Source organism: Boeremia exigua (assembly GCF_020726555.1).
Source record: "Boeremia exigua strain MPI-SDFR-AT-0100 chromosome Unknown C7974scaffold_7, whole genome shotgun sequence".
NCBI lineage: Eukaryota > Fungi > Ascomycota > Dothideomycetes > Pleosporales > Didymellaceae > Boeremia > Boeremia exigua.
The window spans coordinates 1,628,410-1,642,534 of record NW_025763524.1 but is presented as its reverse complement, the minus strand read 5'-3'; the positions used below and the strand labels follow the sequence as shown (position 1 = coordinate 1,642,534).

General features: G+C 57.3%; 4 protein-coding genes across 4 annotated transcripts; 1 reads left to right on the top strand and 3 right to left on the bottom strand.

Annotated features, from left to right (window-relative positions):
• Positions 1 to 20: 20 nt before the first annotated feature.
• Positions 21 to 7,727, bottom strand: C7974DRAFT_361139 (uncharacterized protein; the record flags this gene model as incomplete). Its single annotated transcript, XM_046139704.1, has 5 exons — positions 7,037 to 7,727; positions 5,459 to 6,986; positions 5,086 to 5,139; positions 775 to 4,988; positions 21 to 721 (listed from the first exon to the last, which is right to left on the bottom strand). Exons 1-5 carry the CDS (start codon positions 7,239 to 7,241, stop codon positions 21 to 23), a joined length of 6,702 nt encoding a protein of 2,233 aa, XP_045996494.1. The 5' UTR covers positions 7,242 to 7,727.
• On the bottom strand, positions 7,728 to 9,259 carry C7974DRAFT_396585 (SGNH hydrolase-type esterase domain-containing protein). The gene is made up of 6 exons (XM_046142090.1): positions 8,994 to 9,259; positions 8,839 to 8,938; positions 8,704 to 8,743; positions 8,570 to 8,648; positions 8,113 to 8,524; positions 7,728 to 8,055 (listed from the first exon to the last, which is right to left on the bottom strand). The coding sequence occupies exons 1-6, from the start codon at positions 8,994 to 8,996 to the stop codon at positions 7,889 to 7,891; spliced, it is 801 nt and encodes a 266-aa protein (XP_045996493.1). The 5' UTR covers positions 8,997 to 9,259; the 3' UTR covers positions 7,728 to 7,888.
• A 76-nt stretch (positions 9,260 to 9,335) lies between these two features.
• Positions 9,336 to 12,811, top strand: C7974DRAFT_396584 (chloride channel). Its single transcript, XM_046142089.1, has 4 exons — positions 9,336 to 10,900; positions 10,952 to 11,170; positions 11,215 to 12,516; positions 12,570 to 12,811. The coding sequence occupies exons 1-4, from the start codon at positions 9,737 to 9,739 to the stop codon at positions 12,639 to 12,641; spliced, it is 2,757 nt and encodes a 918-aa protein (XP_045996492.1). The 5' UTR covers positions 9,336 to 9,736; the 3' UTR covers positions 12,642 to 12,811.
• C7974DRAFT_396582 (uncharacterized protein) lies at positions 12,812 to 14,121 on the bottom strand. The gene is made up of 2 exons (XM_046142088.1): positions 13,182 to 14,121; positions 12,812 to 13,141 (listed from the first exon to the last, which is right to left on the bottom strand). Exons 1-2 carry the CDS (start codon positions 13,967 to 13,969, stop codon positions 12,958 to 12,960), a joined length of 972 nt encoding a protein of 323 aa, XP_045996491.1. The 5' UTR covers positions 13,970 to 14,121; the 3' UTR covers positions 12,812 to 12,957.
• Positions 14,122 to 14,125: the final 4 nt, after the last annotated feature.

The following is a 14,125-nucleotide window of genomic DNA, read 5'->3' as shown; positions in this document are numbered from 1 at the left end:
AGACGTTCGAAGAGCGGTTCCTAGACGCTCGGAATATAGATCTCCTTGACATCGTCGTCATCAACCCCGGACACGGGTTCAAAGGTGTGCAAAGGCGTTGATGTGCCGGGGTATGTAGTATCATCATCGCCAAAGTCCTCTAACATGCGCTCTGCCAGGTACTCGCCACTGTCCGAGCCCAAGGCGGGTGCGTTGGACGAGGCATCGTCTGAGTCATTCCTGCGGGTGTTGAGGGTGTCGAAGCTCCACTGCGGTTCGTCTATGTAAGCAGGGGCGTGCGGACCGCTCATCCCTCCCTCAGTATCGATACCACTGAAGCCCTCGTCATCGCCTAATGTTTCGTCGTCGTAGTAATCGGGCGGACTATGACCGTCGAGAATCCCGAGATCTGCTCCGCTCTTTGCTAGGCTCCCTTGAGGGGTTGCGGCTGCCGAAAGGGCTGAGCCATCCCCGCGCAGGACTACGGCTCCCGCTCCTGCTGCGCCAACTCTCGACGACCCATTGCGGGACGAACCGCCGAGGCGCGAGCCGTTTCCCGCCGGTGAGCGCGATCGGTTCTCGGTATCAGAGTCTTCATCAGAGCCGCCCTCGATATCCTTTTGAACGATGTTCTGAAGGGACTCTGGTCCTAAAGGGCTGCTAGAACGTCGACGATAGAAAAGCAAGTAAGCAGCCTTGGTCACAGCTTCCCGGCCTGACGAGAGCGATACTGAAGAGTCTGCTTCAAGTCAGTACAGTTGTAAAGGAGACTAAGGCGAAGAGTTCGATACATACCATTATAGTTGTACCACTGCTTGTCGAAGAAGTTTTGAGCAGTGGCTGTATAGTGACCCCCTCCAAGTCCACCGAAGTGATTGTCAACCGCGAAAAGATCGTACACCAGGCCCTTGCCCTCGGGGAAACCAACCTTACCAGTGAGATCGAGGCCCTCGACTGGAAAGTCGACTTTGTCGTCAATCTTGTCCCGGAACGACCGGAACCCACTGAACCGCTTCAGATGGAAGATGAGAATGTCGGGTACTGTCCAGATGTCGAGAGTCTTGGTCGCACGACGCATTTCCTTGCAGTTGCTGCAGTACCACGGGTTGTCTTCGGACAGCGTCTCGCTCTTCGAGGTCTCCGTCAAGCACTCATCCAGCGTGATCCCGCTCTTCTTACGAGCAATGCGCTTGGCCTTCTTCTCCCGGATCTCAGGGTCGTCAAATGTCTCGATGGTCTTCAGCACATCCATACCACGAGAATCATCTGCATTCAGGCCGCCGAAAAGCGCATCGAAGGCTTCTGGGTTCCAGTCCAGCACAATAGCTTCCCCGAGACGAATCAGACCCTCGTTCTCGTCGTTGCGGTCGTCTGCGAAAACTGGCTGTTCCGGTACCCTAGTTTTCTTCGCCTTCCAATTCTTGTTGTTCATTTGTTTACGTTCCAGCTTGCGCTCGTGTTTTCTGGCCTTCTTACTCTTCTTTTTCTGGCGACCGCCCTTCAAAGGCTCAGAAGGTTCGACAAGCTCGATGGACGGCATCTCATCGTCGCTGCTGACGTTCGCTTCCTCGATAGCGGCCTCAGTGTCAGCGTCAGCCGCCGAATGAGGCGAGTTGGCGTCTTCCTCGCTCGATGACTCGCTGCCTGCGCGGGAGGATTGTTCGGAGTCTGCCCGCTCCGAAGGTACTGGGATTCGCTTCGAGATAGGGTCTAGCGCCTTTTGATGATCAATCGAGTTCCAGCCGGTCGGCACAAACTCGTTACCCTTACGGCTGTACTTAATCTCAAACAGGTGCCTGAACTCTGGATTGATGAAGGCACCATCTTTAAGAACCTCTGGAAGTTCAGCGTGGCCTGCGGTGCCAGCAACAGGTACCTCCGCATCCGTCATTGTTACTTCGACCATGTCCTCGCCCTCGATAGAGCCATCTTTGACACGTGGATCGCTGTTAGGTAATGCATCCTCTTCAGTCGTCAGAACAACATCCGACCCTGGACGAGACTGGTCAGAAGAGTTGCCACCGAGTTCTGTAAGGATAGGACGGCTAGTAGACTGTGCAACCTTTGCAAGCACTTTGCGTAGAATAGCGTCGTAGTCCTTCGCCTCCTCACGAGTTACAACAATATGGAAAGGCCACAGTGCCATTGCGTACGATGAACCCCTGTACGATGACGCACTTGGCCCTCTCTGGAAGACGGGAACCAGCACCTTGTCGTGAAGCGGAGATGCCGAATTGGGAATGTCTTCGTCAGAAGAGTGCGACATGAACGACTTGTATTTGGCCTTTTTCTTAGGGGCCGGCCAGTTGCTCGGAGCATGCTCGAGTTCGTAAAAGTAAACGTCGTCGCGGGTCGTGATTTGGCATTCAGAGATCGTAGCATTATCGTCGAAATGACGATAGAACTTGTGACTATAGACCTCGGAAGCCATAAGTCGATTGGCCTTTACACCGCCAAATCGCTTGCCAACATACTCCTTCAACGTTTTGATGGTGGCGTTCTTATCGATATCAACATCGAGTTGCTGAAGTTTGCCGTATAGAGGCACGTAGGTGATCGTGTGTGACCAGGATTGCTCGATAGGTAATTGCAAGGTCAATTGACTGTACGGATCGAATGTGATGCTGACCTTATCGCATTCAGGACACACCATAGTGTTCTTGTAAAACCCATTGAAAAGATCTGTTGAGACAGAGTCGTTGCGTGCGCGGTAGTTCGCTCGATATACCTCGCCCAACTGCTTCATCGCCTCCGGATCACGGAATGTGTTATCATCTGAATCAGGGTTCTCCTTGTAAGGTTTGGTGATGATGCGGTTGAGATCCTCATGAAGCGCATCAATGAGCCAACTCAGGAACTCCTGCGAATCTTGCTGCCCGTAGCCGCTAAACAGACTGTTGGCTCTACCGAGGGTCTGTTTGAACTGCTTGGGCGAGAACGACGAAGAGCCGTTGACACTGTAGATACTGTTGACCAGATTCGCATACACGCTCGCGATCTGTCCCTTGTAGCCAATGGGGTTGACCTTATTCACCTCCCTTTCCCACTGGTCGTTGAGGAAATATAAGCTCAGCTCTTCCACGCTGCGTAAGCACTGGAGCGCCGAATTCATGTAGCAAGTGTTGCCCAAATTTGTCAACCCAGTCTGCCCGCGGACCTTACCGCTGCGCGTTCTGCCTCGTGTGAGTGGGCCGCCAGTGGGCGTACTCCTGCCACTAGTGTTGCCACTCTTCAAGCCTTCCCTGAGCTGTGCTGCGGTCTTGTACTTCGTTGACACTGTGGTCGTATCCGTGATGAAGTCACCTTTCTCGTCGGCCTCTTCAAGAACGATGACCTGATCCTGTGTGAGGCCGGCAGCGTCAAGAGACAATGAAGGATTTGAGTCCTCATTGGCCTTGTCGTCTTTCCCTGTTACTTGCTCGCGCTCGGTGCCAACTGCTAGCCTGGTGAAGCTCGCGGTATCCATGATCAGAGGTAAGCGCAAGGTCTCTTCGCCGGCAGCAGGAGAGCCGCCGCGCGGTGAGGCGTCGGGTGTCAACATGCCAGATGGTTGCAGCTGTGTCTTCGGCTGGGGTTCATCGGAGGGAGCTGTATTGAGTAGCCTCCAGACGCGCATCTTGTTACTGACATCGATACCAGCAGCCCTCTTCGCAACGCCAAGAAACTTCTGGAAGTTGTCGCTCCTGCTAGCGACGATGCGTTGCGCAGACTTTGCTTCTTCTGTTGGCGTCGCTGCAGCCTTGCGAACTTTGCGGATAGTAAGAATAGGCGGGTAGAGCTCCCACAGCAGGTTGGTGCTGCTCTTATCGGGCACGGTGTTCTGCACATAACGCCGAATAACAGGGCTACCATCCTTGAGACCGTACCAGCGAACCACGAGCTCCCAGGCTTTCGCAGGCAGCACCTCGAGATTCTGGTGCAGCATCAACCCTTTACTCAAAGGTACGAAATCCGCACCGCTCTGGTCGACCAAGCCAGCATTCAAAGCCTCGATGTCGACGAGTCTCGAGTTGTCTACGGGTCCGATTGGGCCTTCGGTAGCCTCTTTGCTGTACTCCTTCGGGTTGTTCTTTCCCTCCGATGTCCGAGCAAACACTCGCTCCAGCCAGGCTTCAGATACAACGTAGCCCTCTTGCCCCTCCTGGAGCTCGCCGCTCATCATGTTCATGACGGCCGCAACCTGGTCGTCCAGGCTGGGCAAGTCTGCCGGCGACGCAGACTCCGGGCGGTCACTGTCGCTGGACGCGTCTGCCATCTCCACCGAGGTTGCGCGGGCGCTGCGCTGCAGGGCAGTGGCAGCGGGGAGCGGCTTCGTGGGCCGCGGGCTCGACTGGTTGCTACCACGGCGAGGGTTGGCGGCAGCGGGCGAGTCGACATCCATACTGCTGGCGTCGTCCATGTCCGAGTGCAGGCGTTTGGCGGGCGAAGAAGCGCGGTGGGCAGGGCGCTGGCCGTTGTCGGACGAAGGCACGCGCGTGCGCTCCGAGGAGTCGGTCATGGAGCCGTCGGCGCTCTCAAGCGAGAGGTTGGCGTAAGCCTCACTCGGCGAACTCGCGCCAGTGGCTATGCTCTCTCCGCGCACGCCGGGCGTGCTGCTGTTCTCCTGCGAAGCCTCCTTGACTGCTTCCTTCATGTGGGGCGGCAGAAAGCGCGGCGGCGGTGATGTCGATGGATGCGGGGACGAGCGAAGCGAAGCGGCGGGCGAGCCCTCATTCGAGGACGGCGAGGATTTGCGCAGCCCGGACTGTGAGCTGCTGGTTTGCGCGGCGGTCACCGTCTTCCGTTTCTTGGTGGAGGCCGTTGTGAAGCTCTGAGGCCTGCCCGGAGCCTCGACAGCTCCAAGACAGACAAGGCGGGCGAAGAATGGCCGGTGCTGGGGGAACGCGTGCCGGCGCCAGTGGTGGGCGAGCTGCTCGCGCGGAAAGTGAGGCAGGAGGCGGTGTATGTGTCGGGTAAGCGTAATCGGCGGGGCAGAGCGTGCAGGGGCGGTGTGGTTTGAAGAAATCGCACTCCTCCGTCACCGCGCTCCAGTTTGCTCGTCCGCAAACCAGACACTAAACGCCTCGCTTAGCACCGCAAGGCTGAGAGACATCCATGCAGGCGCACGGCCTGTGCCCGGCCAGACACCGTGTCGATGACCAGTGCTTGGCCGTTTGACACCTGAACATTGGAGCGCGTGCTGCAGGCAGGTCACAGTGATTGCGCAAGCCCTGGCACCAGTCGGCGTGCCGCGGCGACGCAGGTTCGATCTGCAGCAACGGACCTGTCGGCCGCATGGAGGCCTGCAACTTGCATGAAACCATCAAAAGTAGGGCCGCTTGACTTCACAAACAGCATCACTGGCGTGCATGGGTGTAGGAAGAATGAAGTCTCTTGTTATTATTACTACTGTCAGCATCGGCGTGCCGCTATGGACATCAACATCGCAGTGTCTGTGTGGAGCAACAGGAAGAGAACACCGGCGATGCAACACGTTCACCTCGATCCACCCTTGAGCCAAGCGAAAGCAGAAGCACCACCCACGGGATTGGCAGGGCGCTTCGTGCCGGAGTGCTGGTTCTCTTCCTTCTCGCCTGACATTGCCCGGCTGAGAGACGGTGCAGGTGCGCCTGTTACTGCTTCATCATCCTTCCTTTTGCCGTCGTCGAAATAGCGCGACTGTCCAGTGCCAGCTGCAGTAGTCGATGAAGAGAACGTTCGTGATGACGACCTTGACGGCCGCAATACCTTGATCTCACGACGCGGCTGGCCGGACGGAGCCGCAGTGGTTCTACCCACGTTTGCCCAGTCCAGCGAGCCGCTGTTTGTCTTCTCGTTTGTATCACGCCGCCAGCTGCTGAGCGTAGCAGGTGGAGGCCCAGGGCGTGGTGCCGCTGTGACAGGACTTGGAAGAGGCGCATCCTTGGACTCAGACCGACTGAAAGTTGTCGAAACGGGGTGGAGCCGCTGGTCGAGGCTCCTCCGGCCGCTCGAACCGCCATCATCAGAACCATCCGCGGTACCAGCCTCTGCAGCACTATGCGCAACTACATTTCCTGTCTCGGTCAAGTCAAGAAACTTCACCTTGGGTTCGACTGGTATCGGTGTACTCATCGCTGCAGTCTTTGATGCCGAACCTGGTTCGACGGTGTGACGGATTCCATGCGAAGTCGACAGAGACTTGAAAGCGCTTTCGTCCTCTGGTCGCACGAGTGGGACCTGGAGCTTGCTACGGTCGTCATCGTACATGATCAATTGGTTGGTGGAGAAGAGCACGTCGGCATTGTGTGCTCGAAGCAGGTCGCTCCCAATGACAATCTGAACAGCCTTTGGCGTAGCCTCATCGTATTCATCGACCACGGTAAATTCAACAGTAATCGAAGGAAGCTGAGGAGCAGGGCTTTCAGACTGAGTTGAAGTCAAGATGGGAACAGCTTCAGGAAGATATACTGTCAGTTTGATCTTCCTCGTGCCATCGTCGCTTCGAGTGATCTGGTCCTGGAACTCGAGGTGATTGATGAGATGCAAATCTAGATAAGATGTATGCGAGCCACTACAAATAGCAGCATACAACAGGGTATCGTGTCTGAAGTTAGTGTCGAGCCAGCAACGTATAATGGAAGGTACAGAGCCGAGTATGAAGAGACCGGGTGCCAGACCTGGGATCTCCACTGGTGTTGCCGGACCGTAACTTGTGAGGCTATTAGCTCGTCCTGATGTAACCGAGTGAACAGATTGGCCCGCTGAGCTCTGTCTGCCATCCGACTTGTGTGAGTAGCTGCGTTCACTCAAGGCATGCCCGCCGAGACTACTGCTAGAGCGGGGTAAGAGCTCCAGCGAAGTTCTTGACGCATGAGCCCAGTGCCCGTGGTTCGCTGTCTCGTCAAATCGAACGCTGTTGGCACGAGATGTTGTCCCTACTCGTCGAGGCTCATCGTCGGCGTCGAGCTGGAGGTTGCCGATGAGGTTACTGGACTGGTCATCGTCGAAATTGGAGAAATGCTCGGCTGTAGGTTGCTGTAAAGGAACTGAGACCACATTAGGAGGACATTGAAATGGTTCAGCACGCTTAGCGTACCTTGCTGCGGGGTGCCACCAAGTACGGAAGGAAATGGCGAGGACGTTCCCCAAACGTTCTTCAAACGAGAATCGTCATCTTGCTTGCGTTCTAAGCGGGCGACGCGGTCTGTCAGCTCGGCCTGGGCTTGTTGCACCCGCAGCATCTCGCCTTGAAACTGCCAGAAGTCGTCGCGGGGCTGGAACACTACACTCTCCGGGTCCATTCCTTCCAGGCTATCATCCCTTGGTGGGGACGCTCAACCAACAAGAGCCCCCGTATCGCCGCTGCTCTCCTGCCAGCTGATTCCCCTCCCTTTAATCGGCAGCTCCACCACTTCCACCGCCCTTAAAGCTCATCCGACGTTGTATCCCTCTGTTGTAATGCTGTTCGTGGTTTGAGACGTTTCGGAGTGTGATTCAGAACGGCAGACCTAATGTGAGGACTAGAAGGCGATTGCTGTTGGCAAATACTGGAACGTAACGTGAAATTCGACAGGCGCTGCAAGCCGTGTACGAGATGTGTACTGCAAAACTGGGTTGTGAAGGCAATCAACAGACACCACTGGGAACTTAATGTGTCAGGTCTACTGGCGAACAATTGCGCAAACGTCAGGAATTGAAGTTGTTACGAGAAACGCGTGTTTTGGAGGTGTTTGGTGGAGCGGTTGAGGAAATCGTGCGTGTCGTTGTAGCGAGCACGTTGACTGTCGTTTGGTGTTGTCGATTCGGGAGCTCTGTTTGGAGACACGCCACGGAGCTTAGCTCGGCGGGGCTAAGGTCACCGCGTCACCACCGACCGACATTTACTATGGAAAACTGGTACAGCGTTCAAGTCAAACGTGCTTTGTCTATCTTATTTCTAATTGATCATTCAAGCTGACTGTTGCGATGCTGTCCAAGCGGCCCAAGCATCTTCATCGTTCCACCCCGGGAAAACAGTTGGCAGCTTCCCTGGTGCCTGATCGGGCCACACATCAGCGATAACCTTTGTCAATTCCTCGAACAAAATTTGGTAGCCAGCGGGATGGAAGTGAAGACCTAGATGCCGGTCAGTTTAGGGAACTTTAGAGCTGGCTGCTCGACCATAATGCTTACCATCGTACATCAACTCTACCAAGGCGTCGTTCTGCGCTGTCTCCAGCGAACCTGGAAGGAAGTCACCAACCTTCCATGCATCAATCTGGAAGTCGGTCTTTGCCATGAAAGCTTTCCATAGGTTGACAACAGGTATTTTGAACTCTGCACCGAGCTCAACAACGGCATCAGCATACTGCTTGGTGGCGGCGGCGGTCCTTGTAACTGAGCCATATCCCGACGATTGATCTCTCGGCCACCATAGATGCTCGTTGATCGGCGGGGGAGCGATCAAGATTATGCGAGGGTTGTGGGCTACAATCTGCGGGTGCGTGATGATCTTCTCCAAGTTGGCCTTGTACTCGTCCAGGGGGATATGTTGCTTATTCGGAGCATCCGGAAGCGAGGCATCGTTGGCACCGAAGAAAACCGTCTAGGATGGTTAATCTATGCTCGACCAAGTTCGGGTTTGTCGTACCAGGAAGCGAATCTTGGCCTGCTCTGGAGAGGGCACGATGCTGGGCAACACGCGGAGGGCCTGTCGGGTATTATAGCCGCTTTAGGTTGTTAGGTAAAGTTTATGTATCGAGTTCTGGGTTCTTGGAGACGTACCTAAAGCCACGATTGACTACATCGAGTCGTCTAATGTAGTCTGCCTCCGTCAGCATGCAGGGTCATGCAGATGAGCCTCAGAACTGCCGGAAAAACTGGCAACCAGGTCGATGCTCCGAACACGCCAAAACATACCAGCCTGAAGTGCTGCAGAAAAGCCGAATCCTCTCTCTTGGTTGAAGGAGTCCTGGGTGATGGAATCACCAAACAGGAAGAACTGCTCGTATGGAGTTGGCTGCAGAAGCATTAGGTATTTCTTGCAGCAGTCCAACGTAAGACCGACCACTCACCATGTCGATCGGTCATCCGATGCGAGGTCGAATCTCTGGGCGCCGTCAAGAGTATCACAAGGGTGAGTCGGTTCGGGATAGGCTTGATTACTCCGTCAGTCCGTCAAAGGCTACTCTTGGATCTCGATATGCTCGGATTACAGCACAGGAATCGAGCTCAAGATGTAGGGGCACTGAAGGACGCTGCCGGACAAACTGTAGACAACGGAGCGATGGTTCATCCTCCGGCTCAGTTCCTCCGGCGCTGTAGACGGCAAACAGGCGTCTTAGTGGGGTGTACTGGACTTCTGGTTGCCATTGGCCGTTTCCACTTCAGACGCACCTTGCTGTCTTCGGTGTAGCCCCAGACCATTGGACCCTGAACCCATGACGGAGCACATCACGCGCTTGCCGCTGAGACAACATTGCAATGCGCCTCGGCGCACGCGAAAACAAAGAATCCTGCGTGCTTTTCGTAGGCCCTGCAGCGTTTGTGAGGCAGGAAAACTGGGTCGTGCTACAATCAATACGAGCGCGCAAGATAACGCGCTGTGATCGCCATGTTCGAAACAGCAGGGCTGCCGAGAGTGGCTCCGCGGCTTGTAATGTTGTGGGGACGGGTGCCCAGCATGAGGACCCTCTACGACACCGCCATCTTCAGATGACCTTGTAGCTGCCTCGAGACGGCGATATGTGGCTAGGCGCCCCCGGTACAACAGACTGCCGCCCCGTACTTGCTCTCTCCTACACGCACATCGCCCATCATGCCTAAGTCGATGAGGTCCTACCGTAGCATCGAGGACTATCATGGCAACGACGATGATGCCGCCGAGCAGCGCGAGGGCGCCGACACCATCAGCAGCACCACGCCCACGTCGCCGGTTGCCTACCGCCAGCGCCCGATGCGCGGCTCCGAGACTGACCTCACCAGAAGCGGCCTGTCCGAACGGTCCGCGCTGCTGGGGCATGCACACGGCTCGAGGTCCTACATGAGCGTGCCTGGGAGCGTGCCGGGCACCCCGCGTCCGGGCACGAAGCGACACAACAGCGGCCTGCCAACAGGCATCCGCATGAAGAGCAGAGCAGGGTCGTTCAGCCATTCGTTCAGCCAGCGACTGGTGAACGCCCTCGGCGAACGCAGGGCGGGGCTGGACGAGAGCACGCAGTCTGCGAAAACGACCCTGTGGCAGGACAACAGGGTCTGGTATGACCAGTTCACGTCGACAGACTGGGTCCACGATAACATCGCGGACGCATACCGCGTGAAGGCCCTCCGAAGCCGAAAAGACATCAGAGGGCGGTTGGCAGCCTGGTTTGACGGCGCACAGGGCTGGGTGCTTGTGGCCATCATCGGCGTGCTCACGGCCATATGTGCCTACTTCGTCAACACCACCGAAAGCACAATCTTCGACCTGAAGCAGGGCCACTGCACGAAGAAGTGGTTTTCCAGCCGCAAGGCCTGCTGCGCTGGGGCCTCGATATGCGAGGACTGGGTACATTGGTCGCAGGTTTTCCGCAGTGACAGATTAGATGTCGTGCACACGCAGTTCGGCTTCTATGTTGTATCGGTTGTTCTGCTGTCCATGGCATCATGCTTGTTGACGCTCACAACCAAGACCGTCATCCCTTCAGCCATCTCGCTCTCCACGCTTGACGAGAATCTGGGAGCGGAAGACCTCCGAGATTCAGCCCTCCAGGATAACGAGAATCACAAGCGCAGCTCGAGCCCTCAGACGCAGATCAACGAAGCCCAAGTGCGACCACCGATGGTCTACTACTCTGCTGCTGGCAGTGGAGTTGCAGAAGTCAAGGTCATCCTGAGCGGCTTCGTTCTTCACGGATATCTTGGACTGCGCACGCTAATCATCAAGACCATGGCTCTGATATTGAGTGTGGCATCTGGTCTGAGTCTCGGCAAGGAAGGGCCAGTGAGTGCACACGGCATTGGACGCCAGACCTCCGCTAATAACATTGTCTAGTACGTCCACATCGCCACATGTATTGGCAACATTGCATGCCGTATCTTTTCCAAGTACAGCGACAACGACGGCAAGCGCAGGGAGATTCTCAGTGCCAGTGCTGCAAGTGGTGTAGCTGTTGCTTTCGGCGCTCCAATCGGTGGAGTGCTGTTCAGTCTGGAGGAAGTGAGCTACTACTTCCCCTCCAAGACGCTCTTCAGGACCTTCTTCTGCTGTATTGTAAGTACCCTCCGCGTGAGACAGTCTCTCTCTAACCTCAATAGGCTGCGGCGCTGTCGCTGAAGTTCCTCGATCCCTATGGCACGAAGAAGATTGTCCTGTTCGAAGTCCGCTACCACCTCGACTGGAAGTTCTTCGAGCTCGCCACGTTCGTCTTCACTGGCTGCGTTGGCGGCGTTTTGGGCGCGTTGTTCATCAAAGCTTCACGCATCTGGGCCCGGACGTTCCGACGCATCCCGGTCATCAAGAAGCACCCTCTCCTGGAGGTGTTTGTTGTAGCGCTCGTCACAGGCCTTATCAGCTTCTGGAACCGCTACACTAAGCTCCCAGTCACCGAGCTTCTCTTCGAGCTGGCCAGTCCTTGCGACACCTACACCGATTCCGGAGATGGCTTGTGTCCCACAAAGGAGCACATTCCCTCGGTGCTCTGGGTCCTGTTCGTCGCGTTCGTCATCAAAGCGGGTCTAACTATCATCACTTTCGGAATCAAAGTGCCCGCAGGTATCTATGTGCCATCGATGGTTGTTGGTGGTTTGGCCGGGCGCTTCATTGGCCACACTGTACAGCTTTTCGCACTCCGGTTCTTTAACAACTTGGGCGTGTTTGGCGAGTGTGAGGCTGACGGGCCACCTGGATCTTGCGTGGTCCCGGGTGTGTATGCCTTGGTCGCAGCCGGCGCAACGATGACCGGCGTCACTCGATTGTCGATCACGCTCGCCGTCATTCTGTTTGAACTGACCGGCAGTCTCGACCACGTTCTGCCCTTCTCGCTCGGCATCCTCGTCGCCAAGTGGACCGCCGACGCCATCGAACCGCTCAGCATCTACGACCTCCTCACCGACATGAACTCGTACCCCTTCCTCGACAACAAAGTCCGCCCCATCTTCACCTCGGAGCTCGGCGACATCACCTCGCGCGTGCGCCCCGACCGCATCATCGACATCTCGGACGACTCGCTGATCCCCGCCACCGAGCTGCGCGTGATGCAGCAACTGCTCCAAATGGCGGGCGAGCTCGACGGCGGCGTCCCCATCGTCAAGCACGGCGTCCTCGTCGGCCTGATCCCCGCCCCCGATCTCGAATTCGCCCTCGACAAACTCGACAACGAGGAGAACACGCTCTGCCTCATGTCGCCCCAGGTCGACTGGGCCGCGGGCCGCGAACCACAGGCGTCGAGCGACGACGGCGATAGGCCGCAGAGCGACCCGAGCGACTTCACGCCGTACATTGACCCGGCGCCTATCGCGCTCGATGTCCACTCGCCCATGGATCTGGTGTACGAGTGCTTTGTCAAGCTGGGCCTGCGGTACATCTGCGTGGTGCGGGACGGCAAGTACGCCGGTCTGGTAAGACCTTACTCTCATACATTATATTGTGTTGTTGCTAACGCGTGCGGCAGATCCACAAGAAGAGCTTCGTCAAGTACATGAAGGAGCTGGAGCTGGAGGAGAAGCGGAACCACGACATCTGAGGAGCGAAGTTTACGAGCATCATCATCTTCACTGGGGGGGTTTTTCTTTCTTCACTCCTTTGGTGCGGTCGCTCGCATTGGCATTTACATGATATCCAGCACTCATTTGCATTGGGGGCGTTTGTGGGCACGACTGATGGGGGACTTTGGCTTTGAGCATTCAAGACACATTCGCTGCTGCATTGCGCGTTACATCTAGCTTTAAGCCTGTGTTCGTGATGTCTCCTGGCTGCGCGTTACACTCAGCTTTCAACCCCATGCTCGTGATGTCCCCAGCCTGCCCGTCCACGACCAAGATATCGTGTCAGCCATGTCGCTACCGCCGCGCACTCCACAGCTGATCGATAATTTGAAACACGGCCGTAACATCCCGCAGCGTCTGCTCGTCAATCCGCTGCCCAAAGCGCCGCTGCATCTTATCCGGATGCCAGCGCACGCGCTCGGCCTTGAGCAGCGCGCCCGCGCCCTCGCCCCACGCCGGCGCCGCGCGCAGAAAACCGCTCGATCGCGGCCTTGTCGACGTCAGCCGGCGCGCCCGACAACACGGGCCAGGGGATCCGCTCACGGACGGGCGCCGCCGCGGTCTCAGTCTCGGGCGTGGGCGTGTCCAGCGCCGCCCACTTCGCGCCGTACACGTCCCAGGCGCGCGTGGCCTCTTTCGCGCGCCGCCGCGCCTCGCCGCGCCGCAGCGACTCCTCCATGCGACGCCCCAGCGCCTCGCGCTCCCTCTCCTCCTGCCTGAGCCCCTCGTCCCCCCTCTCTCGGGCTTCCTTGCGCTCCCTCCGTGCCCGCTCCCGCGCCTCCCGCTCCTGCACCACGTGCTGATGCGTCTTCTCCCACATCTTCGCACGCACGTGCTGCGCATACTCGTCGTCCGTCATGCGCTCCAGCGTGCCGTCGGGCCCCGGCCGCGAGTCCGGGTAGATGGTGATGGGCTGGCCGTAGACGGCTTCCCAGTAGGCGGCGCCCTCGTCGTCGGCGAGCGCGTCGAAGAGCGATTCGCGGAAGGTGGTGGCGCTGGGGGATGGGGGGGCGTCGAGGAGGGATTCGCGGTGCCGCGAAGAGGGGTCGTAGTAGGTGCCGTCGACGGTGGAGGTTGGGTGGCGGTCTGGATGGCGGTCTGGATGGCGGGAGGTGTGTTTGCGCCGGTGGTGGTGCCGGTGCGAGGAGGAGTGGTCTGAGCGGTGGCGCTTGGAGGAGCGGTGGGATCTGTCGGCGTCGTCGTCGTGGTGTCGTTTGCGACGCGACGAGGATTTGAAGTGGAATTTGGAGGGTTTGGCGGTGGTGTAGGCATCGCCCTTGGAGGCGTCGTCAGCCGGGTCCTCCATGGCGAGGACTGTGGTGGTGCCGTGTCCAGTTGTGCATGCTCTGACTGCGATCGTGTGATGGTGGAGGAGTGCAGTGGTGAAGTTCACGACGCGGAGGTGGTGCGGAGCGGGCGAGGCTCTCACTGGTCGCGCAGCCTTGGCCTCACGCTTCTCCGG